The 24,741-nt window shown below is 47.5% G+C and overlaps 3 protein-coding genes across 6 annotated transcripts in view; 2 read left to right on the forward strand and 1 right to left on the reverse strand.

The window, feature by feature from the left end:
* Mpv17 (mitochondrial inner membrane protein MPV17) overlaps window positions 1-3,464 on the forward strand; it is a 14,743-nt gene extending 11,279 nt beyond the window's left edge. For both annotated transcript variants that reach the window (XM_031355350.1, XM_031355351.1), the window contains exons 5-8: window positions 93-188; window positions 405-437; window positions 666-718; window positions 3,083-3,464. In XM_031355350.1, the coding sequence (XP_031211210.1) occupies window positions 93-188; window positions 405-437; window positions 666-718; window positions 3,083-3,152 (252 nt within the window). In that variant the 3' untranslated portion in view covers window positions 3,153-3,464. The remainder of the gene's footprint in view (window positions 1-92; window positions 189-404; window positions 438-665; window positions 719-3,082) is intronic.
* The window catches only part of Ucn (urocortin), a 12,011-nt gene extending 5,360 nt beyond the window's left edge, over window positions 1-6,651 (forward strand). Inside the window, exons 3-4 of one of the 3 annotated variants that reach the window (XM_031355354.1) lie at window positions 4,020-5,840; window positions 6,104-6,651. In XM_031355354.1, coding sequence (XP_031211214.1) covers window positions 6,117-6,485 — 369 coding nt within the window. In that variant the 5' untranslated portion in view covers window positions 4,020-5,840; window positions 6,104-6,116 and the 3' untranslated portion in view covers window positions 6,486-6,651. Of the gene's footprint in view, window positions 1-3,967; window positions 5,841-6,103 lie in introns of those variants that run through there. The other 2 variants (XM_031355352.1, XM_031355353.1) reach the window with 2 other exon arrangements.
* Window positions 6,652-7,005: 354 nt separating this feature from the next.
* Window positions 7,006-24,741, reverse strand: part of Trim54 (tripartite motif containing 54) — a 20,796-nt gene continuing 3,060 nt past the window's right edge. The window contains exons 2-9 of the mRNA XM_031355918.1: window positions 13,827-13,999; window positions 12,783-12,954; window positions 10,811-10,906; window positions 8,333-8,566; window positions 7,863-7,885; window positions 7,609-7,733; window positions 7,408-7,500; window positions 7,006-7,151 (exon numbers count right to left, since the gene is read on the reverse strand). Coding sequence (XP_031211778.1) covers window positions 7,141-7,151; window positions 7,408-7,500; window positions 7,609-7,733; window positions 7,863-7,885; window positions 8,333-8,566; window positions 10,811-10,906; window positions 12,783-12,954; window positions 13,827-13,999 — 927 coding nt within the window. The 3' untranslated portion in view covers window positions 7,006-7,140. The remainder of the gene's footprint in view (window positions 7,152-7,407; window positions 7,501-7,608; window positions 7,734-7,862; window positions 7,886-8,332; window positions 8,567-10,810; window positions 10,907-12,782; window positions 12,955-13,826; window positions 14,000-24,741) is intronic.

The raw sequence follows: 24,741 nt of genomic DNA on the forward strand, positions 1-24,741 counted from the left end.
GTGGGGAGAGCCTGGCTGGGGTGGTGTGGTGGGGAGAGCCTGGCTGGGGCGGTGGGTACCCACGAAGCTTTCACTTGGCTCCTCTTCCCTAGGGGGGCTTTGCCCCATGTTTCCTAGGCTGTTTTCTCCCACTGGTAGGGATACTCAATGGAATGTCAGCCCAGGACAATTGGGCCAAACTGAAGCGGGTGAGTGGATCTCTGCCCAGCAGGCTGGCTGCCCCCAGGTTAGGAGACAGGCAGGAGTGATGTACTGGGAGAGTCTCAGGCTCAGGAGGAAAGGAGCCTAGGGGGGATTGGGCCAGGAGTGTCTTCTTGGAACAGAATCTGTGTGTGACATCCATGCAGGAAGGTGGCAGCTGCTTGGATATATATGTGTTGACTCTTTCCTCCCTGTCTTTGCAGGACTACCCTGATGCCCTCATCACCAACTACTATGTAAGAGTTGACCCCTCCACTAGCTGTTCTGTCTCCGTCAGCCCAGTGATGCCCTGAGCTGGGGCCCTCACTGCATAGGCAGCCCTCTGTTAGGGTCACTTTCTCATTCCCCTCAGGGAAGCACTGCCTTTAGGTTTCCTTATGTAGGTGGTGGCATGGGGCCAGGCAGGATAGGAGTCTGGGTGCCAGGTAGGGGCACCTACTGACCTTCCCATTTTCTTCTTATAGCTCTGGCCTGCTGTGCAGCTAGCCAACTTCTACCTGGTCCCTCTGCATTACAGGTATGACAGATCCCTTCCTCACCCTTGAAGGAAGATCTCGGTGTCTCAGTTGGAGAGAAAATGGTAGCCATCCCAACTCTGACCTACTGTAGGTCTGCAGCTACTAACACTGTGCCCTGGTCAGGCCTCCTCAGAGTCTCAGGAGCTACATTCAGAACCTTTGTGCCTTGACAGATGCCATCTTAGAGTGTCACTAGCTATCTTGCCAGCTCCCCTGGGAGGCTTCTGCTCCCACAAACCTGTTCTGGGGAGATTGTTCAGTGATTAAGAGAACTTGCTGCTCTTCCAGAGATCGAAGTTAGATTCCGAGCACCTACATGGTGTCTCACAACCATATGTAACTCCATTTCTGGAGGATCCTACATCCTATTCTGGCTTCCATAGGTTCTGCATACACATACCTGCAGGCAAAATACCAATAAATGTAAAATAAAATAAGTGAGTCTAAGATAAAAATTTAAGAGTGGCATTCAAAGAGGCTGGAAAAATGCTCACACAGGAGGGATCTTGAGAGCACAGGAAAATATGAAACTCTTTAGATTTCATGTGGTTGATGGTTACACAAATAGCTTAGCTAAAAGGAATGCAGATTTCTAAGTAAATCCTACACATCAGGGTCTTTGGTAGCACTCTCAAACTAAAACAAGGCCAGCCACTTCAAGCCTTTAATCCCAGCACTCAGAAGACAGAAGCAGGTGAATATCTGGTACTTTGATGCCAGCCTGGTCTACCTAGTAAGCTCCAGGGTAGCTGGAGCTCCGTAGAGATCCTGCCTCAACCAAGCAAACAAACAACTAAAGCAACTAAAGCATTGGGAGTTCAGGACCCTCCTGAGACACATTAGCTCCTGTCTCAAAAACCTTTTATGTATCTGTATATGAGTATCTAGCCTTCATAAATTTATGTGTACCCCATGTATGCCTGGTGCCCACAGAGGTCAGAAGAGAGTATCAGATCCTTGGAATTGAATTTACGTACAGTCGTGGGCCACCAAGTAGGTGCTAGGAACCAAACCCAGGAAGTTTTTATTATGCTTTTTAAAGGTTTAAAAAAAAATTGCTGGGTAGCATATGCCTTTAGTCGCTCAGAAGTAAAGTAAAGTGGATCTCTATGAGTTTGAAACTAGCCTGTTCTGCAGAGCAAGTTTCCAGGCTAGCCAAGGCTATAGAGTGAGTGAGAGTCTATCTCACATCAAACAAACAAACAATTTTTTTTTTTTTTTTTTTATGTGTGTGGCTGTGTGAGCACGGGCACAGACACCAAAAGACGGCATAGGATTCCCTGAAACTGGAGTTACAGACCATTGTGATCTGCCAGATATGGGTGCTGGGAACCAGACTTGGATCTTCTGAAATGCCAGGCATGAGAGTGCATACTTTTTTTAGCTTTCGAGACAGGGTTTCTCTGTGTAGTCCTGACTGTCCTGGAACTCACTCTGTAGACCAGGCTGGCCTTGAACTCAGAAATCCGCCAGCCTCTACCTCCCAAGTGCTGGGATTAAAGGCGTGTGCCACCACCGCCCAGTGAGAGTGCATACTTTTTATTCTAACACCAAAGAGTCAAAGGTGGGAGGATCAAGCGTTCAAGTGTTCAAGACTGTCTTTGGTGATATAGTGACTACAAGTGTTCTCTCTCCCTTCAGATAGATAGATAGATAGATAGATAGATAGATAGATAGATAGATAGATAGATAGATAGATAGACTACAAGTGTTTTCTCTCCCTATATATAGATATATGTATGTATGTATGTATGTATGTATGTATATATATACATATATGTGAGTTTTATATACACATATAAATGTGGCTATATATTATTTCTATTTATATATAATGATAACATTATATATATGTGAGTGGATGACAGGCAGGACATTATTTTTAGAAGTGAAATCTTGGCTGATATAAGGTATACAGATATATTTGGAAAGGTCTAGATAGACGAGTCATTTGTTGAACGAGAGCTGCTTGTGGACCTGTGAGATGACTCAGTGGGTAAGAGTCCTTGCTGCCAGACCTGATGGCCTGAGTTCATGCCTTGTAACCAACATGGTAGAAGGAGAGAACTAGCTCCCCAGAGTTGTCCTCTGACTTCCATGTGCATACATGCACACATTGACAAAATTCATAAGTAAAGGGAATGAGCTGTGGAGGTTATTTAAGCTTTGAGGCCCTCATCTGACAGGCGGAGCTCTGAGATAGTGCAGGACTGAACTGGTTGTCTGTTGGTCTGCACCTGCAGTCAGTCCCTACCCATGGGGCTCAGAGGAATGCAGCCCAAACCTGGAATGTCCTGAGTAAGTCATTCCCATTCCTCTTCCTGCCCTCTCCTCTTCTTCACAGTAGCACTCCTGTCTCTTAGGTTGGCTGTTGTCCAGTGTGTTGCTATTGTCTGGAACTCCTACCTATCCTGGAAGGCACATCAGCTCTAAGCCTGCCTCGTTCCGTGGTCCTGGAACTCACTCTTGTACTGATGCACTGTGGCCCTGGAATGCTTGGACAGCTTCTTCAAACTAGGCATATCAGGCCTGGAGAGGTGGCTCAGCAGTTAGGAGCATAGACTGTCTGCTCTACCGAGGGCCTGAGTTTGGATCCAAGCACCCACATCGGGTGGCTCACAACTCCCTGTGTCTCAAGCTCCAGGAGATCTGATGTCCTCTTCTGACCTCTGAAGCACCTGCACAAACATGTCCATAGACACGCATTTGTAATTAAGCACACAATGAAATCTTCTTTAAAAGGAAGGAGTGTGTCAGTTTCCATGCTATGGGGTTGCCGATCAGAATAGGGTGAGCACTCTGAAGTGGCACATTTCACTCTAATCACTAAGACTTTTATAATATTTCTGTCACTCTGGCACTTAGCTGATGGGAACTCACTATAAGAATTGTGTCCTGGGCTAGAGAGATGGCTCACTGATTAAGAGCATTGACTGTTCTTCCAGAGGTCCTGAGTTCAAGACCCAGCAACGACATGGTGGCTCACAACCATCTGTAATGGGATCTGATGACTTCTTCTGGTGTGTCTGAAGGTAGCTACAGTGTACTCATATAAATAAAATAAATAAATATTTTTAAAGGTTTATTTATTTATCATGTGTAAGTACACTGTAGCTGTCTTCAGACACACCAGAAGAGGGCATCAGATCTCATTACAGATGGTTGTGAGCCACCATGTGGTTGCTGGGATTTGAACTCAGAACCTTTGGAAGAGCAGTCAGTGCTCTTAACCACTGAGCCATCTCTCCAGCCCCATAAATATTTTTAAAAAAATCAAACAAACAGGGCTACACAGAGAAGCCCTGTCTCGAAAAAGACAAAAGCAAGCAAACAAACAAAATTGTGTCCTTTTAGCAATTTTGTCACTGTGTACACATGATAGAATATGCTTACACAAATGGTGACAATTGGTTGCTTAGCGTGGCCTCTCAGTGCAGAAGCACGTGGTGTATTTTTCTGTTGCCAGTCTGACATGGTATACTGTTTTACAGAGAGCTTTTTTTTCATATGTAGAACATTCTAAAATAATAAATATAGCAAGTTCATAGACCAGTAACTATTGTTTATCATTAAGTTGTATGTACTATGCATAATTGCACAAGCTATACTTCCATATTACTGCCAGCTTAGTCTGTTCCCACCAGCATCATCACAGATACATGAATAGTGCACTAAGATATGATGGCTGATATTTCAGCTCTGCTGTGATTATATGAAGCCACCATTGTGTGTGTTGCCATCACTGACTAAAAGCTCATTATGCAGCATGACTGTCCACATTCCCACCACGTAGTATGTTCCCCACAGCTATTTGTAGAATAATATGACCTTGCCAGCTTTACACCTATGTCCTAATAGCTAGCACACATCCTCACTTACTATAGATACAACTTTCTGTCCAGTGTTGAGGCTTGAACTCAGCACTGTGCATGCTAGTCAAGTGCTCTAACACTAAGCAACATCCCTAGACTAGAGTGGCTATCACACTTAACTTTTCTAGGTCCTAGTGCCCTTTGAGAATCTCTCAGGGACTTTATAGGCACAAAAATAGATACATTATTATCTGGAATCTGCAATGGCTGTGGATTTGGCCCTTTAGAAGACCATAGACCTGTCTGTAACTGGAAAGAAGTGGAGGCTGTTCATTTATGAAGACAGACACCAATGGCTTCAGAAGAGAGGGACCTGACCACACCACAAGGTAGAGCAGGAACTTGGGCCAGAGTTTTCACACTTCCTACCTGGTGATTTCTCTCTCTTTTTTTCGGGGAGGAAGGTGTGTGCTCAAAACTGGGTTCCTTTGTGCAGTCTTGACTGTCTTGGAACTAGCTTGGTAGATGGTCCAGCCTGGAACTCAGAGATCTGCCTTCGTCTGTTTCCTGGGTGCTGGGATTAGCTCCTGTGTGCATTGCCATCACTGACCTAACCAGAAGGTCAGAAGGTATAATAGTACTGTCCTGTGGTTCCCAGGAAGAAACTGACTTTGCCAGACTCAGGAGGTGTGTTAAGTTCTGAAAGCCGAACACCCTTTTATGCCATTCCGACACCCGTAGATTTTAGTTTGTACTGCTGTACAGTGGTCAGTAGAATGGGTCAAACCCATTGGAGGGCCTTTGGGAGGGACTGTGTTGTCTGGGCTCCTGCCGGCAGAGCATTTCTGATCTCAATTTGGGGACCCAGTAGCTGGCCTAGGGACTGTGTCTGAGCAGCACAGGGTTCTCCTCAGAAAGGCTGCCCAGATTCGTGGCTGTGATGAAGTTCAGAACCACGGACAGCTCCACAGCCCTCCCTCTCGGGGAAGGATTCTGCATCTATTTATCTTTATGCCTCCGCCAGCTTCTCCCTCTACAGCCAGGGTGCTTCCAAAGATAGCTCCAGGGATACAAAGTCAGGATACGAGCCCCTCTGGGGGCTCGAAGCTGCTGGACTCGAAGCTGCCGGTGTCATTGTTTCTACAATCAGTTCAAGTTCTTCACTGACGTCAGTCGGAGCTGTCCTGTTGCTATATAAGGCTGGCGGCGGTCCCGGGACAGACCCTGTGCTCCCCAAGGCGTCTTCAGCCCGTCCCCGGGGACAGAGAGTGGAGCTCCATCTTGCACTGGGCAGACACTCCGATAACCCGTGAGTGACTTGAAGCAATAATCCAGACTCCCTTACCACCAAGACACTGCACTCAGCCCACCCACTGTGACCTGCGGGGAGGGAAGAAGGGAGAGAGGGGTGAAACCAGACTGGCACAGCGCCTAGGGCTGGTGGGCAGGCTGTGGACACCAGGCAACAGCTAGAGGGTCTCGGCGGGAACACTGGGCGTGCGCGCGAAGGGGCTGGTGTCACCTGCGGCTGTTCCAAGTGCACCTCACCCTATGCTGCCCCTGTGTGTCCAGGGCAGGTGGCACCATGAGGCAGAGGGGGCGCGCTATGCTCCTGGTGGCGTTGCTGCTCCTGGCACAGCTGCGCCCGGAGAGCAGTCAGTGGAGCCCAGCGGCTGCGGCGGCGACTGGGGTCCAGGATCCAAATCTGCGATGGAGCCCCGGAGTGCGGAGTCAGGGCGGCGGCGTCCGAGCGCTCCTCTTGCTGTTAGCGGAGCGCTTCCCGCGCCGCGCGGGATCTGAGCTTGCGGGCGAACGGCAGCGACGGGACGACCCTCCACTGTCCATCGACCTCACCTTCCACCTGCTGCGGACCCTGCTGGAGCTAGCTCGGACACAGAGCCAGCGCGAGCGCGCAGAGCAGAACCGCATCATATTCGATTCGGTGGGCAAGTGATCGGCCCCTTATGGGGTCACGAAAGCCTTGACCCTTTCCCCTACCTATCCCGGGGCTGGAGCACGCACAACCGGAGCTGGCTCAGTCCCGCGGTGCAGCGCCGCCCAGAGTCACCCTCAACACTGAGTGGCTATTTTTAATAAAACTGCCAAGAGCTTAGCCTCCATCTTCTGTCATAGGGGTGAGAGGGCACCGCAACTACAGTAGGGTAAGAACTTTTGGGAAAGTGGGGCTCTCCAGGCCGGTAGGACGGACAAGCATGCTAAGTGGGATGGGAGAGGAAGCCTATCTGTTAAATTCCTAGGAGCCCTTCCCCCAGCCGGCCAAATCCCGGAACTCCGAGGTCTGAGACCCTTTCAGGGCCTCCGGCTCAGGAGTCCACCTCTAGTGTAAAGGGGGTGCCCACGAGGGACTATTTCGCCTCCGCCCCTTCAGATGGTCTGGGTTGAGAAAGGGCAGAACGATGGCGAGGTTGCTTCTATAGCTGAACCTAGGAGTGGGCAGCGAAAGGAGCCGAGGACGTGGGACACATAAGTCCTTTATTGAGAACCTTCCCGGGGGCGGGAGGCCGAGCTGGGTGGCACGGTGGTCTCTGCACAGATCCTCAGCATCCCTTGGCTCCCGCTGCAGCCGTGCGCTCTGGATCAGAGTCGGGTCAGTGCAGGCCTGAGCCAGGGGGAAAAAACCGGTGGGCGTGTGCTGCAAACGAACAAGGCACTCCCGACAGCCCGCTCTCCCAGCGAGTGAGGTTTCTACTACTCGGGACCCTACAGGCTCCCCAAAGCCGTGGGGAAAAGTGCGCTTTTTCAAAGCTCTAGGGGGTGCGCTTTGAGGATCCTGTTGTCTGCCTTGGAGGCAATCACCCAAGGGGCCATGAGCTTGGTAGTAACTACTCACCCCAAAACCTTCGTCCAACTCTCACCTTCTGGCCCATCCAGCCGCTCCTCTTCCAGCCCCGCGTTGCCCTCTTCCCCGTCCAAAGCCACTTCATCATCCTCTTCATCCCCAGCTACACCTAGGTGGAAGGCAGGCCTGGTGATGTGGTGCCCCTGCTCTTCTGGCCGTAGCACCCACCTCATACCCCTTCAGCGGGTCTCAACAGTTCCTCCCTTGGCTCCCTCACCCGGCTGGAAGTTGATGGTCCGCAACATTTCGGCCACGTGCTCCACGCTCACAGAGAATTGTTCCATGCTCTCATAGCCTGGCTCTGGCCGTCCTGCCAGCTCCACCTTCGACATTGACCCGACCCTGTGATGGCCACAAGGGCTCAGCAGGTGGACTCCTGCTCCCTCAAGCCCCTCCCAGGTCAGAAGGAAAGGAAAGAATCCACAGGGTCCCATCCTTTCCCACCTAGCACTTGTGGGAAAGTCCACTCACTTGTTGATCAGCTCCTTGGCCTGCTGCAGGGGAGAAAAGGAGGGCAAAAGTGAGCGCTGGGCTAGCCCTGGCAAAGCCCCATTTCTTCTGATTCTCACCAATCTTGGGGGGGTAGGAGGGAACTGATAATATCCCAATTCATGAGAGAGAGAGAGAGAGAGAGAGAGAGAGAGAGAGAGAGAGAGAGAGAGAGAGAGAGGAGGAAGTGGGAAGGGAGGGAGGGAGAGAGGAAGAGAGACAGAAACAGAGAGACAGATAGAGACAGAAACACACAGAGAGAAACGTACACACACACACACACACACACACACACACACACACACAGAGCGCCACTCGGAAAGGTGATGTTTCCCACGTGGTGATGTGGTGGTGACAAGAAATAACTGCAGGTATAACTTGATCCCTGCTCCCTAGGCCCTGAGTTCCCCCCACCACACCGTGCAGGCCTGCCTCCCTCCCTCTCTGCCCACCTGTAGGTAGAGAGCCATCTGTGGCTCCTCCATGGACTGGATGGCAGATTCCACCAGCTTAGAGGAGGCCTCCAAGTGGTCTCCATACTGACGGATGAGGCCCCGCACTCGCTGCAACTTCTCCTCTTGCTCCCGGGCCAGTGCTTGAAGCAGTTCACTCTTGCGCTCATCCAAAACCGCACACAGAGTCTCGAACCTCTGGTTTAACAGTTGCTTCTGTCTACGGCTGTTGTCCTGAAAGACCACAGCAAGAAGGTCTCGCCTGAGCAGCCCCAGAGCTCCAGAGCAGGGCATTTTAGTCCTTGCCCCACTTAAAAAAAAAAAAAAGGCCAAGAAGGAAAGTGACCTGGCTGGGGTCACACCCTAAGTTAAAGACACAGAACCCAGCTCAGATGTTTTCAGTTAACAGCAATGACAAAGGTTAACAAAGAATTTCAAAGTTGTTTCACTGGGAGCCATGTACTCTGCTGGTCCTGGCTCTGCAGTGCACTAATTCCCACTTCCTTGTTAAGAAAACTAAATGAAGCTGGGTGGTGGTGGCGCACGCCTTTAATCCCAGCACTTGGGAGGCAGAGGCAGGCGGATTTCTGAGTTCGAGGCCAGCCTGGTCTACAGAGTGAATTCCAGGACAGCCGGGGCTATACAGAGAAACCCTGTCTCAAAAAAACCACAAAAAAAAAGAAAGAAAAAAAGAAAAGAAAAAAGAAAATTAAATGAGTGGCTACTGTGTGACTGTCAACATCACCTTTTAAAGTTAGTCGAGTTTTAGTGGGGGTGCTTTTGACACACGCCCTTCATCCCAGAACTCAGAGGCAGGCAGATCTCTGAGTTCGAGGCCAGCCAGCCTGGTCTACAGAGGGAGTTCCAGGACAGCCAGAGCTACATGGAGAAACCTGTCTCAAAAACCAAAATTTAAAAAACAAGTAATTTTTTTTGTCTGATATGAAATTAAGCCTTATTTTAAAATACAGACATTTGCTGGGAGGTGGTGGCGCATGCCTTTAATCCCAGCACTTGGGAGGCAGAGGCAGGCAGATTTCTGAGTCCGAGGCCAGCCTGGTCTACAGAGTGAGTTCCAGGACAACCAGGGCTACACAGAGAAACCCTGTCTTGAAAAAACAAAACAAAACAAAACAAAACAAAAATACAGACATTGGCTAGAGAGGTAGAAGGAGGCCTTTGCTGTTAGTGCCTCCTGCTCTTACAGAGGACCTAAGTTTTGTTCCTAGAATTCATGTCAAATGACAATTTCCTGTAACTCCAAAGGATCCAGCAAGTTCCTTTGACTTCCATGAGCACTAACATTCACGTGCATATACCCATACACAGACGCACATGAACACATAATTGAAAATAAAAAAAAAACTAAATTGCTAGAATTAATTAACTGAAAATATTGCCACATTATTCAAATATATTTAGTTAACTATATAATAAAGTATGTAATTATTTCTCATCACATTTTAAAAAAAGATTTACTTATTATTATAAATGAGTACACTGTAGCTGTCTTCAAAACACCAGAAGAGGGCATCAGATTTCATTATGGGTGGTTGTGAGCCACCATGTGGTTGCTGGGATTTGAACTCACAACCTTCAGAAGAGCAGTTGGTGCTCTTACCAGCTGAGCCATCTCACCAGCCCTCATCACATAATTTTAATTAAATGTATTCACTGATAATACATTATATATATATATATATATATATATATATACACACACACATATGTAGTATATGTGACTACTCTCACATCCCAGCCTCGTTTCTCTCCCTCCCTCTTTTATAAACCCCTTCTCCCCATGTCTCTCACATTGATGTCTTTTTATTTTGCTTATTTATTTATTGCCACAATTTTATTTGTATTATTTTCAATTGGGTATATGATGTGCTTGGTGTGTGTTCCCATGATGATCAGAGGAACTGAATTCCCCTGGAGCTGGCTAGGTGTTACAGGTAGTTTTGAGTTATGCAGTGTGGATGCTGGGAACTGAACTCTGGTCCTCTGCAATAGCAATGCCTTATCTCAACCACTGGACGGTCTCTAGTTCCACTTATTTATTTTTGGGGCAGGCTCAAGTGGGCCTTGAATGAGACATCCCTCTGCCTCAGCCTCCATAGTGCTGCCATTATAGTTTTGGGCTATCACACCCTGCTCGATGATTTACTTAACTAGTTTATTTAGATGTCCATAGTTACTTAGGCTGGCCTAGAACTTACTACTATCCTCCCTCCCTCCCTCTGGTCATCACCATTTTATATAGTAAAAAAAATAAACAAACAAAACCAAAGCATGGAAAACGTAAGTAACTTGACGGACGTTACAGAGCTGCTGAGCGCTATGAACAACCTGGCTAAAAACAACCCATCATGAGCTAGAGCCCAGAAACTTTTTGGCCAGCTTGGCCAGCAGTCAAAGAATCTTGGGGTCTCTGGGTAGACCATCTTGTCCCCTTTGTCATTCCCAGCCCAAGCTCACCTCAATGGTCTGGCACACCTCTTCCATTTGCGTGATCACTGCCTGCACTCGGTCATTGCCTGCCACCAGCATCGCGATGCCATCGCTCAGCTCACTCTGTCACACACACACACACGGGCCAGATTTAGAGTCAGAAGCCCCAGTCACAATGGCACCCCTCTCATCCCACTTCAATCATTGGGGACACCCATCATGCACCATCCTCTGGATGGATGCTTTATTAAGAGAGTCACTTCTTCCATTCTGGAAGAGTCTTAGGCCTACCCACTCAGACAACACCGCTCCTGTCAATTTATGTCCTTCTGGGAGTCCAATAGGACTGTATCGTCCTTCCTGTGTCCACCTCCCTCCTCCTGGTGCTGCTACATTCTACTTTTTTTGTTTTTGTTTTCACTTGTTTGCTTGTTTGTATTCTTCTCCCATTCGGTGATTCTTCTGAGAAGTCCATCACTTGGTCCGTCTACTGATTTTCCCACAGTTATTAGCTTCCACTCAGTTCTTTGTCAGATCTATTTTCTGTTTGGTTTGATTTAGTTTTTCTTTGATTGGGCCTTTCCATATTATCTACACTGGCTTTGAATCTGTTATTCTCTTTCCTCTGCCTTCCTAGTAGCTGAGATTACAGTGTACACCACCACAACAGGCCACTGCTGTTACATGGTCATTTTACACTTTTTTTTTCCAGTTCTGGGAATCTATCCAGGGCTTTGTGCTAGGTAAGTGTGCTATGTCTCCAATTATACCTTTTGTTGTTGATGATGTTGTTTTATTGTTTTATTTCATCTCTTTTTCTACTTTTTTTTCTTTAAGATTTGTTTTATAAATATATGAGTACATTGTAGCTGTCTTCAGACACACCAGCAGAGGGCGTCAGATCTTACTACAGATGGTTGTGAGCCATCATGTGGTTGCTGGAAATTGAACTCAGGACCTCTGGAAGAGCAATCAGTGCTCTTAACCGCTGAGTCATCTCTCTAGGCCCCCTTTATTTTTCTTTAAAACAGGGTCTTTTCTTATACAGCTCAGGCTGGCCACACAGCATCCTGAGTGCTAAGACTACAGAGTGCTCAACCATGCCTGACATCATCATCTTCTAAAAACATCATGTGCATAGTGAGTTTCTGTTCTTCAGTAATTCCAACATCTGAATTCCCCAAGGGTTCAGTGTCACTGTTTCTGCTAATTGCACTCATATGGGACATTTCTCTGTGTATCTTCCATTGTGATTGTTGTGGTGATCTTAATCTAAGGGCCTGCATTGAAGGCATCTTCTTCCAGCTTAACATTTGCATTTGTTTCTGTCAAAAGCCAGGTGATGTAAATGACTTCTTTGATATCCTAAGACTTCAACACCATGCAGCTCTACCTACACATTTTTGCAGGTTTTGTGGCATGGCCTCCATCTCTAGCTTGTACTGAGTCAGCATTTGTCATGTGAAGGATGGTATCTCTCCTGCCTGCAGGGGCTCTCTGGCCCTGCCCTCCCCACCCTCACCTCCTAGGAGCACTTCTCTTCTCAGAGGTCAACCAGTGTGATCTTAAAATCTCAGCATAACTAAATTGGGCGTGGGGAGGGCAGGGCCAGAGAGCCCCTGCAGGCAGGAGAGATACCATCCTTCACATGACAAATGCTAGCTGTGTGATTTCACATGTTTTTTTGTTTGTTTGGTTGGTTTTTGTTTTTTGTTTTTTTCACACTCTTGAACATATCTGGTCCTTTTGGTAGACAGCATCCTGAAGTGGCTCCAGTCATGTATTAATTAGCTAATGCTATGGTGATAGCAACCATTGTCTTCACCTTGCCTGACCAGAGAAGGCAGTCAGGGCCATGGAGGTCAGGCAACTGCCTCGGGGTTGTGTGCAGAGTCGAGAGCAGAGCTGGGCATTTGCCCTGATCAGCTATCCCTTACCTAAGTACAGTAAGAACTGCCCTGTCCTAAACCTTCTTCCCGATCCCTCCCTGACTAGATACCTTCTGGCGTTTGTAAATGGTGGGCAGAGGGGCCACCTCACAGTCCTTGTGGGCGCCAAAGACCTTGCAGAGAGAGCAGGTGGGCACCTCGCAGCTCAGGCAGTAGATGTTGATCTTCTCATCCTCGTGCTCCTCACACATGAGATGCTGCTCAGCCTTAGAGTGTAGTGGCCTGAGGAACGAGGGCAAGGCAGCAGCCAAGTCAGGGAGCCAGGCTGTGACCAGTGGTAGGCAACTTACATAGCATTCTCGCTTTGGGGAAGAAACAATGCTCAAAGGAGGCCTGGACCCAGGAAGAGTCTATTCTAGGGGACAAAGATGTCACACAGGACAGGAAGTCATGTCATGGGAACTGATGAGGTCAAGGACATTGGGGTGGACTTTGGTCCAGACCAGGAGGACGGAGTAAGATTGAACACTGGCTCTAAGGGCAAAGTCAGGCCTCCCTGGAGGCTTCCCCTCCTCCCTAGGTCCTCTCCTTTCCCAGTTCTTCCCAGGTCTACCCCCTGCCCCTGCTGGGAGCATGTCAGCTTACACAGGCTAAAATCATCTGAGAAGAGGGGACCTCAATCAAGAAAATGTCTCCATAAGATGGGATTATAGGCAGCCTGTCATGGAACTCACTCTGTAGACCAGGCTGGTCTTGAACTCAGAAATCCACCTGCCTCTGCCTCCCAAGTGCTGGGATTAAAGGCATGTGCCACCACTGCCCAGCAGGCATTTTTTTAATTACCCATTGATGGGGGGCATTAATGCAGGAGCCCACTGTGGGTAGGGCCATCCCTGGGCAGATGGTCCTCAGTTCTATAAGAAAGCAGGATGAGCAAGCCATGAGGAGCAAGCCAGGGAGCAGCACTCCTCCATGGTCTCTGCATCAGCTCCTGCTTCCGAGTTCCTGCCCTCTTTGAGTTCTTGCCCTGACTTCAGTAATGACTATGATGTGGAAGTGTGAGCCGGACAGGCCGTTCCCTTCCTACATTGTTTCTGATCATAGTGCTCCACGATAGCACTGGAAATCCGAAGACAGCCAGGCATCTATCTTACCGGGAGGACTCCTGTTTGTAGATGTCTATGATGTTCTCCACTAGCAGGTTCCGCTGCAGGCCATAGACGCCATGCCTGTCCAGGACAACCTCATGCCTACAAGATGGACAGCGGAAACGTCCTCCTGAAGACACCGACGTGGAGCCCCGGGATTGCCACAGAGGGTTAGAGGCCTGAGAAGACAGGTGACAGGACAATAGACATGTAGGGAGGCATGAGGGAAGGCAAGCGACGGGCTGACACAGGAACATTAGCTCTTCTCTGCATCTGGTATCTTGAGACAACAGTCTGACAAATGATTTCCTGCCTCAGCCTCACCCCCAGCTCAACTCCTTGAGTATCCCCCCTCCTCACCCTCAGCTCAGCTCCTTGAGTGTCCCCCCCCCCCCCCCCCCCCCCCCCCCCCCCCACTCGCCACACACAGACCCTCACTTTGGCCAAGGCCTGAATCACTATCAGTCCTCAATGGAGTCTAGCATGAAGCTTTGACAGGCAAGAGACTGGCTATATAGCCAGTGTCCTCCAGCTTATGAGCACATGTAAGGTGGTGTATATGTGTGTATGCATGTGTGTTTGGCAAGATCATATAAGCTTGTCTCAAACTCCATGTGAATAGAAGATAACCATGAATTCTTGATCCTCCTACCTTGACCTCCCAAGTGCTAGAATTATAGTTCTGTTTCTCTGTCTCTGTCTCTCTCTGTCTCTGTCTCTCTCTGTCTGTCTCTCTATCTCTGTCTGTCTCTGTCTGTCTGTCTGTCTATCTGTCTATCTCTCTCTCTCTCTCTCTCTCTCTCTTGCTCTCTCTCTCTCTCTCTCTCTCTCTCTCTCTCTCTCTCTCTGAGACAGGGTCTTATGTAGTCCAGGCTGGTCTCAAACACTCTGCATATACAAAACTAGCCTTCAATGTCTAGCTACTTGCCTCTGTCTCCCAAATACTGAGAAAATACACTGGGCCATGAAAGTGCTTCTCTCTAGTCCTGGGAAGAGGCACACACATCAAGTGCTGAATAGGAGCAGAGGGATTACAACCAGGGCTGGGGATGTGGCTCAACTGGTAGAGGCTGGCCTAGATTTGATCCCCAGGGGCATAGTGGCACACTTAGGAGGTAGAGGCAGGAGGATCTGCTTCATAAGAGGTCTGAGGTCATCCTCCACTACATAGGGAGTTTGAGGGCAGTGCAGGATGAATGAGGCCCTATCTAAAAAAGAAAAGGAGAGAAAAGGAAGGACATGGTGGCACTTTTATCTCAGCACTCAGGAGGCAGAGACAGGTGGATCTACATAGTGAGCTCCAAGATAGCCAGGACTATGTAGAGAGACTCTGTCTCAAAAACAAAAGAAAAGACACTTGGCTGGATGATTCTGGGAAAGCCCTTCTGCTAGTAGGAGCCAGGATGCTTGGTCTGCACAGACCTTGACAACATTGTCTTCCCCAGATCTGTCTAGTTCTCAGCCTCAGGAAAGCTACAGGCTATGATGGATTGCTCATTTTGTATTTGATGTTATGCGGAGCTATGGGTTAAAGACAGGAGCAAAAACCCCTTCCTCCCCCCACCCTAAGGACTGACGACCTCACACAGTGGGGAAGACTGTTACAGGAAAGTTGCATTGGAGGCTTAGCTGAGGCTCTTACACTGTGTGTCTTAGAGACCAGTTCCAGCCCCACTCTAAAGCTGCCACCATAGTGTGACCTGAAACAACCAATCAAAATTCTCTCCCTGAATTTTTGCTTAAGATGCAGAAGTCAAGCTGGCTACAGAAAAAGGCTCATGGAATTTGACTAAGAACTGATCTTGTGTCCATCCTGGAAACTGGGAGACAGAAACTACGAACACTGAAGGCTAGTCTACAGAGGTGAAAAGAATCACTTGTTGGAACTAGCAAGACAGCTCAGTGATAAAGGCTCTTGCTACCAAACCCGATGCTCCGAGCTGATCCCCGAGACCCACTTTGTAGGAGAGCCCACTGACTCCACACACACTCTGCGGCATTCACACACACCTGTAGGTAAATAAATGTAAAATAAATAAATAAAAGAATCATCTTTGGTGAGAAGCAGAGATGAAAGTGCCAGAGATGCCCCCTGTTCCTTTCTTTAGTAACAGATTGCCTGAGATGGCAAGATCCTTAGTATAAAGACCATATAGTGAAGCCTGCTTCTGGCGGGGTGTAGCCAGGTGACTGTGTTCTGGATTTGTAGATGCAAAGATTTGATACAGTTTTAGTAAGTGTCATGTCTCTAATGGTAGGACCCATGCCCTCGGTTCCCCATTCTTTTCCTTTTCTCCTGTTTGAGTGTGGAATCATGCTGAGGGTCCATCCTGAGGCAGGATGCAGCAGACACACACTGAGAATGACCAGGAACAATTGTCTCAGGAGGCAATCCTTTGGAGAAAAGCAAGTGTCTATCTTGCTAAGCGACTGCCCACTTGAGACATGGGAGTGATATTAGTGGTCTAACCCAAATCTTGTGAATATTAAATATTCTATCCCCAAGCTACATCCCCAGCACTTAAAGCCAGTTGTTTGGGACGTTCTTCCATTTAAGGTAAAACCACAAGCTGATCAGCTAGAGCAGTGGTTCTCAACCTGTGGGTTGTGACCCCTTTTGCAAGGTTGCCTAAGAGCATCGGGAAAACACGGATAGCTACATTATGATTCATAACAGTAACAAAATTAGCTATGAAGTAGCAATGAAAATAATTGTATGGTGGGGGTCATCATGACACGAGGAACTGTGTTAAAGGGTCACAACATTGGGAAAGTTGAGAACCACTGGACTACAGACTTGTGGCCTCATAGGAAACAGTGGAAACAGTAGTCGCTGTTGACTTTGCATGTTTGTGAGTATTTTGTAGGCTCCTGGGGACTCTCAATCCAAGGGCGCCAACTGGAAAGCGGGATCGGAAGGCTCTTAGTGGCTGTGGCAATATTCCATTACACACAGCACAACAGTGCTCAGACTCTCACTCTTTTCTCTGGTGGCTGGGCAGGAAACATGGCGAGACGGACAGCTTTGTTTGTGGAGAGCAGAGAGCATTACTGTAAACACAATTTTTCTTGGGATTTCTCGAGAGCCACCAAGTTGGAACAGGTGGGGTTGAGACTCCTGAAGGCTGGGCAGGTAATCTGTATGGTCACACTTGTGAACTGAAGTTGGAAGCTGTGGAAAACCACAATGATGAACCCATATGTGGAACCCGAATGGGTGAGGCCTTAACGAGAGAGCTCTAAGCCTGTGCATCATGGAAGGGGCTAAATCGCTTGACTGAAGCTGGCATTCATGAAGCATGTTCAGTAAAGGCTTGAAGAGAAGAGGGTGCCTCCCAGCTCACAGCAAAGATAAATGGGCTGCCTGTCCCTCCCTTTGTCCTTTCTCTTCTTGACACTCAAACACATGGGACTCACTGTTAGCATTCTACCAGGGTTTTGAGGGCCTGTTGTGGCCAAGTACAGGAACCGCAGGCTTCCTGGATGTTGTAGAACCTAATCTAATTCTCAAGAGACTTTGAAAAGACAGTGGAGGAACCCGGACAGGGTACTGCACACCCAACTTGTGAGGCAGGAGGATCAGGATTTCAAGATCTGCCTGGGGTATAAGAGACCTGATCTATGAAAGGCATGTGCTTGAACTGGGATAGTGGGTTGAAATGCTTGCCTTACAGGATTGAGGATCTGAATTCAAAACCTAGAACCCATGGGAAAGCTGGGCATGGTGGCACATGCTTGTAATCCCAGAATTTTTCCCTAGGCAACAGCAATGCAATCTGGGGGAAAAGGTACAGCTCGTCAGACTTCTCCTTCCCCTCTCCCTTTTTACTTTTATCTTTCTTTCTCTCTGAGATTAAAGGTGGGTGTCACAGCAAGCAACTGGCTTTCCTTTTTTTTTTTTTTTTTTAGACAGGGCAAGCTGGCTTCAAACTCCAGCTTGTACCTGAAGATTATCTTGAATTTATGATTTTCTTGCCTCCACTTCCTAAGTGCTGGGATTACAGGTGTGCAACACCACACACAACTTCTTCTACATAATTTCCAAATATCTTACAGGGACTCTGGAATTTGAAAAGACAGATCAAAAAACATTCATTTATTCAAAAAATTCAGTGGTCAGACTATGTAGGAACAGCAAGGGGCGCTAGAGTGCCATTAAAAAAAAAAAAAAGCCAACAAAGTAAGGTTTGGGAGCCCCATAGAGAACTATTGTTAGTTTGTAGGGTCTGATATTGAAGGTGCCACTTGGGACCGGCTTTAAGTAGGGATAGACAGGTTGCCAAGAAAGAGAGGCTAAAAAGTGCTTCAGGAGATGGGAGAGACTACAGGAGCTTGTATTTAAAACCGAGAAATCTTCTGCTGGTGGTAGTGATAGTGCATGCCTTTAATTCCAGCACTGAAAAGCAGAGGCAGGTGGATCTCTGTGAGTTCGATGCTAGCCTGGTCTACAGGCAAGGCTACATGATGAGACTCTGTCTCAAGAGAAGAAATGAAATCACAAATTGCTGGGCAGTGGTGGCACACGCCTTTAATCCCAGCACTTGGGAACTCAGGAGGCAGGCAGATTTCTGAGTTCAAGGCCAGCCTGGTCTACAGAGTGAGTTCCAGGACAGCCAGGGCTACACAGAGAAACCCTGTCTCAAAAAAAGAAAAAAAAAAAAAAAGAAATCACAAATTGCTTCTTGGCCCTTTGTCTAAGGTCAAGTATAGAAGGGGTTGTGGGCTTCGCAGACTGAAAGTTGGGTGGTCCATAGGACAAAAAAGGAAATTACTCTCTGTCCTGTGTGTAGGCCCCTAAGTTTTCCCATCACAAGTAGAAATTTTAGATTCTAGGGTACCGATGGAAACCTTAAGGAGTCTTCAAAAAGATGACAGACTCTATTCTGGGAAAAGATCTCTCCACTTAATTAATATTCAGTTGCCAAAATCTGCTCTTCCATTTCTGTTTATCTTGCTACCTCAAGAAATTGGCTCTGTCATATGTCACAACTGTTGTCTTCCGTGCTCAGAGTCAGCCCCATAAAGTACATTTTCATATGCCAACAACATGATGTGTAGAGGAAATTCCATCACCTAAGAAAACAGAGCAGGACACCTGCCGAACGCCCTACCCCGCCCCTCTGTGTGACTGTGACCTGTACTCAGTGCTCTCCCCTGCAGTAAGCATAAGGGCCCTCTGTGGAATCATGTCTGTGAAGGAGCCCAACGCAATATAAAGTACCACATGAACATAAAGGGAACGTTCACAGCCTTCCGTCTATCATAAAATAAAGGACCGCATGGGGCCACGGGGCATGAAATACCCGCTCACCCTCTCTCACCGTGAAAGTTAAAAGGAAATGAACGGAGTTAGAAGTGAGGCTCTGTAGACTCGTGCTTGGCCCGCTCCATCCTCAACACCGTGGAAAACAAGAAGAATGAGGAAAATGGTCTGAGGGTGAGCCTCAGTTGGCAGTGTTGGCCTAAGGTGCACAAGGCCCTGGGTTTGATCTCCAACATCGGATGATTTGGGTGGGGTGGCAGGCCTGTGCCTCTGCCAGCACTTGGGAGGAGGAGGCAAAAGGAAGAGAAGTTCATACTCCGATATGTATTTGGTTCAAGGTCATCCTGAAACACACGAGGTTAAACCAACAAAGAATGGGACAGTGAAGGGATTAAGTTCTAGGTTTCACTCAAGTGACCATGATCTGAACCTTTCTCTCGAAGGCTGCGTGATACCTTCTGGTCCCTCTGTGGGCTGTCTAGAGAAGCTTTATAAATGGAGTCACTCTGGCAAATGTGCACATATCTCACAGTGTTAGCCCTCTTCCTGGCTTCCCAGAGAACGCTAATATGAGATACAGGCCCTGGATGCAAGGCACAGTGTTAGAGGCCTCCACTCCCAACCTGATGACCTTGTGGCTTTTGTAAGCCTAGGTCTCACTGGAAAAAGCACAGGGACAGAAAAGACAGAAGAAAGCTGGTGAAATGTGGCCCAGCCATAGGAAATCCAGTTCTTACTTAAAGCTAAAATGGGAAAGACATAGAGAGACCCGGGCTGGGAAACAAGGGCCCACTGCTGACACAGGGACTAAGGGGGAGAGGAAAGGGCTGACTGAGGACTCTGGTAGCAGAATAGAAAGGCTTTCAAAGTGATCACCCAGAGCAAGCCATGATGGAAGACATCTGGTGTCAGGCTCTGTCCTCCACATGTGCATGCACAGGTCAGCCAGGGCTATACAGAGAAACCCTGTCTTGAAAAAACAAAAACAAAAACAAACAAACAAACAAACAAACAAAAAGTAGAGACAAGGGGCTGGAGAGATGGCTCAGTGGTTAACAGCGCTGACTGCTCTTCCAAAGGTCCTGAGTTCAAATCCCAGCAACCACATGGTGGCTAACACCATCTGTAATGGGATCTGACACCCTCTTCTGGTGTGTCTGAAGACAGCTACAGTGTACTTATATGTAATAAATAAATAATCTTGAAAAATAGAGCCAAACTAAGCTTGTCTTTCCCAGACTCCTTTTTGCTTCACACACACTGTCTTTAATAGCTCAGATTGGCCTTGAACTCACTACGTAGTGCTAAGGACGACTTGTGAAATTTCTGATCCTCCTGCCTCTACCTATCAAGTGCTGGGATCACAGCGTTTACAATTATGAACCACCCCACCCTGCCTCATTTCTGCAATGCTGGGGATCAAAATCAGGGTTTCTGCATACCAGGCAAGCTCTACACACAGGGTAATGCTGCACTCCCGAAGGCCTCTCTTTCCCAAGCTCCCTATGTATGTGAGGTCCTCCCTAGCTGGACTTCCTCCTTCCTGTTCCTTCTGGCCTTTTGCTAAGTGACAACAGGTTGCTTCTCAGAAACAAGTGCCCAAAGCAAAGCGGAAGCAGATACGGAGGCAGGTACAAACATACACTGAAGGCTGGCTTTAAAGTAGTTTGGACGTAAATAGAGTTTACAAAGACAGAAACACATGGGGAGATGTTTGTGTCAAATTCCCACACCAACAGCTTTGCTCTCATCAAAATTTTTGGTAGCTGAGTGGGTGCAGGTGTGGAGAAGGAGGGGGAGAAGCTAGAGGGGTTAATGTCATATTTTGAAGTTTTCTGTTTCGGCTTAGGGAAAAGGAGAGCTACAGCTTTAAATAGAATTATAACAGCAACCAAGTAGGATAGTAGGGAATGAGGGATTGAAGACAATCTAGCTTATGAAGAGGAGGAGGAGGCAAAAGACATGTTATGAGTTCAAGACCAGCCTCATTTACATAGTGAGTACCAGACTGGCTTATGCTATAGTAAGATTCTATCTCAAGCAACAATGATAAAAGTATTAGGCAAAAATGAAGATAATTATGTTAGGTGAGCCAGGGTTAGATTATAGACATTTTCCTCAAATCCTTAATCTCGATCAATAATTTCCTTTGGAAAAACAACAGTGTCTCATGTAGCCCAGGGTCTCACCCAAATCACTGTATTGCTGAGGGTGACCTTGAACTTTTGGTTCTCCTGCTTCCACCTCCTGTGTTGGGATTATAAATGTGTAGCACACATGGTCTATGTGGGGTTGGAGATCAGACCCAGAGCACTGTGTATGCTGGGTAAGCACTTTACTAACTGAGCTACACTCTCAGCTGAACACTGCGATCAATCCCCCCAGCCAACGGTAGATGTCCACTAACCCTAAACATTTTAGTAGGTGGGTTAAATAGACTGGTCATAACAATGGACACTGTGGTGCTGTATCAAACAGAAAACACAGCTGGGTGTGGTGGCTCACATCTGTCATCAGGCACTTGGGAGGCTAAGGTAGAAGGTTAGTCTGGGCTATACAGTAAGATCTTGTTTCAAAAGGCTAAAATAGGGCCAGCAGAACTAAAGGGAAAAGACATTTGCCCCACAGCCCTAGGGATTTGAGTTTGATTCCCAGAACCTAGGCAAAGGTAGGAGGGGAGAGCTGACGCTATAAAGAATAAAGTGTTCTCTAATTTCTATGCACGTGGCCCACCAAAAATGATATGTAATAAAAGGTAAAACAACCATATAATAACCAAGACAAAAGACATACTGTGTCTTCAATGTATAGATATGGAACAATTTAAAAATAAAATAAGAAGGCTGGGCTTTCTTCTTTAATCCCAGCACTTGGGAGACAGAGGCAGGCAGATCTCTGAGTTCAAGGCCAGCCTGGTCTACAGAGCAAGTTCCAGGACAGCCAAGGCTACATGGAGAAACCCTGCCTCAAAATACATACAAGGAAGAAGAGGAAGAAGAGGAGGAGGGAGAAGGGCAGGAGGAGGGAAGGGAAGAGGAGGAGAAGAGGAGGAGGAGGTGGAAGAAGGGGAGGAGGAGGGGGAGGAGAAGAAGAGGAGGAGGAGGAGGAGGGGGAATTGAACAAAATCTATTGGTTTAGTGTAAGTGTATCTACATGAGCAAACGTGTACTTAAGCATGGAGCTTTCTAGAAAGATTCTCAGAAGTGTGAGAATGGTAAGGGTTGTTTGTATTTGGTAAAGGGAATTAAAGATCTGAAGTTAGTGGCAGATTCATTTTCCATGCTATAAACTTCCAAGGTGTTTGAAAGAAATGTACACATAAAAATTTAAATGTGGTATACTGGCATCATGCTTGTAACTGTTAACTTTCTAGGCAATGTTCTGAAGGCTTTTTTTCCCTTGGTGGTTTGAAGATGGAGGAACTAAAAGTCCTATTCTTGTCACCATACTTAGAAAACAGACAATCTGATTATGCTTAGACTTGTCAAAGTGTGGAGGCAATGTGTGAAAAACGAAATATGCTCATCTCTCAGACTGAGCTGTGATGAACAGACAGGGTGCCTCTGGGTAACTGGGTCAGCCTCCCCCAGGCCCCAAATAAAGCACCAAGGACTGAGGTATCCACTGGCTCCCTGAGGAAGGCTGGGCACTCTGCTCCAGATCTACAGGACCATCTCAAAGTCCTGAGAGGCTACAGGATTTCATGTAGCCCAGGCTGGCCTCAGACTCACCATGCCTCTACCTCCTGAGTATGGGGTTATAGGTGTGAGCCAGCACCCTCAGTTTGCTTGGTGCTGGGATTAAACCCAGGTCTCTGTGTATGCTAGGCAAGCCCTATACTAACTCCTAGCTGCTCGTTCGTTTGTTTTAAGACAGGATTTCCATATGTTGCCCAGATTGGTCTCAAAACTCAAGAGACCTTCTCACCTCAGCCTCCTGAGCCGCACTAACAGGTGTGTGCTACTGCAACTGCTCTTGCACAGGGTCTGTCCCCAAACCTTCCTAGATCTTCTCTCTGGGCCCAGATATGCATTTGAGAGTTTTAGTATTCTGCCTTGAAGAAGGAAGGACACATAATCTAATTATAGTCTCTGTGCTACATACCTTATTATTCTCAAATCAACATTCTTGTTTTTCAGACAGGGTCTCATTATAGAGTCTTGACTGGCCTGGAACTCACTGTATAGACCAGACTGCCCTCAAACTCAGAAGATATCTACCTGTCTCTGACTCTTGAGTTCAGGGGTTAAAGGCATGTGCCGCCAAGCCCAGCTCCTTGGCTACTTTTTACAGAATACTTCTCTTAGCTTTCCAAACTTCTCTTAGACTAATAACAATATGCCTCAGGGCCAGAGAGATGGCTCAGTGGGTAAAGCTGCCTGATAACCTGAGTTCAATCCCCGGCTTCCACAAAGTGGAAGGAGAAAGCATACTTCTCCCTATGTGTGGATAAGGGGGACGGCATGGCACGTGGATAAGGGGGATGGCATGGCACGTGGATAAGGGGGGACGGTGCATGTGAATGTACACACAGAAATGGAAGAAAGAAATAGATGTTTCAGGGTAAATACATGAAAAGGATGTCCTTTTTAAATGTCTTAGCCTAAATTCAGACCAAAAGAAAAACCTAGACAGTGGGCAAGGCATAGCCACTTACACAGAACTAGCTATGCAGCCCAGGCTGGCCTTGAACTCATGACAATCCTACTGCTTCAGCCTCATGGATACTGGGATTACAGGAGTATGCCACCACATCTGGCAAGAATTTTTTATTTTATTTGTTGGTTTGAGACAGGGTCAGAACAACACACAGTCTAGGCCTAAGACAGGAAATTCAAGCCTTTATAGCCAAATAATGAGCTTAGATGCTCAGAATGGAACCTAAAGAGGACACAAGGGGACAAGGGCAGGAGAAATTCTGGGGGTGGTGGTGTTGGCTACTCAATGAAGAAGCAGAAAACAGATGGGGCATACAGGCATGCTATGATGTCCTAACTTAGCCCATTCGTCGCCTTTAAATATGCTGTCCCAAGGAACCTGGAGGTCTCTTCTCAGTGAAGCTAAGATTCATTGCGGAGATCCACTGTGTTGAGGTCAGAGAGACAGCTCAGCAGTGGCTGGCACATGCTGTTCTTTCAGAGGATAGGGTTTGGTTCCAGCACCCACATAATGAATTCACGAACACCTACAACTCCAGCTCCAGGGCATCTGATACCCTCTTCTGGCTTCTGTGGGCACCTGTATGCACATGCATCTGCACACACACATATGCATACATTAATAACAAATAAATATTTTAAAAATAGCCTGTGTGGGGCTGGTGAGATGGCTCAGTGGATAAGAGCACTGACTGCTCTTCGGAAGGTCATGAGTTTAAATCCCAGCAACCACATGGTGGCTCACAACCACCCATAATGAAATCTGGCGCTCTCTTCTGGTGTGGCTGAAGACAGCTACAGTGTACTCATTTATAACGAAAAATAAATCTTTACAAAAATAGCCTGTGTGGGGCTTGTGGTGTAGGTTAATGGTGGGATGCATGCTTGATACACACAAGGCCCTGGGTTAACCACAGCACCAAAGACAGAAGGGAGGAGGGGAGCACGTGCTCATTTCATTTCCTCATACTGTGATGGGGGGGGGGGTTGTTTTTGTTTT

Source organism: Mastomys coucha, unplaced genomic scaffold (assembly GCF_008632895.1).
Source record: "Mastomys coucha isolate ucsf_1 unplaced genomic scaffold, UCSF_Mcou_1 pScaffold6, whole genome shotgun sequence".
Taxonomy (NCBI): domain Eukaryota; kingdom Metazoa; phylum Chordata; class Mammalia; order Rodentia; family Muridae; genus Mastomys; species Mastomys coucha.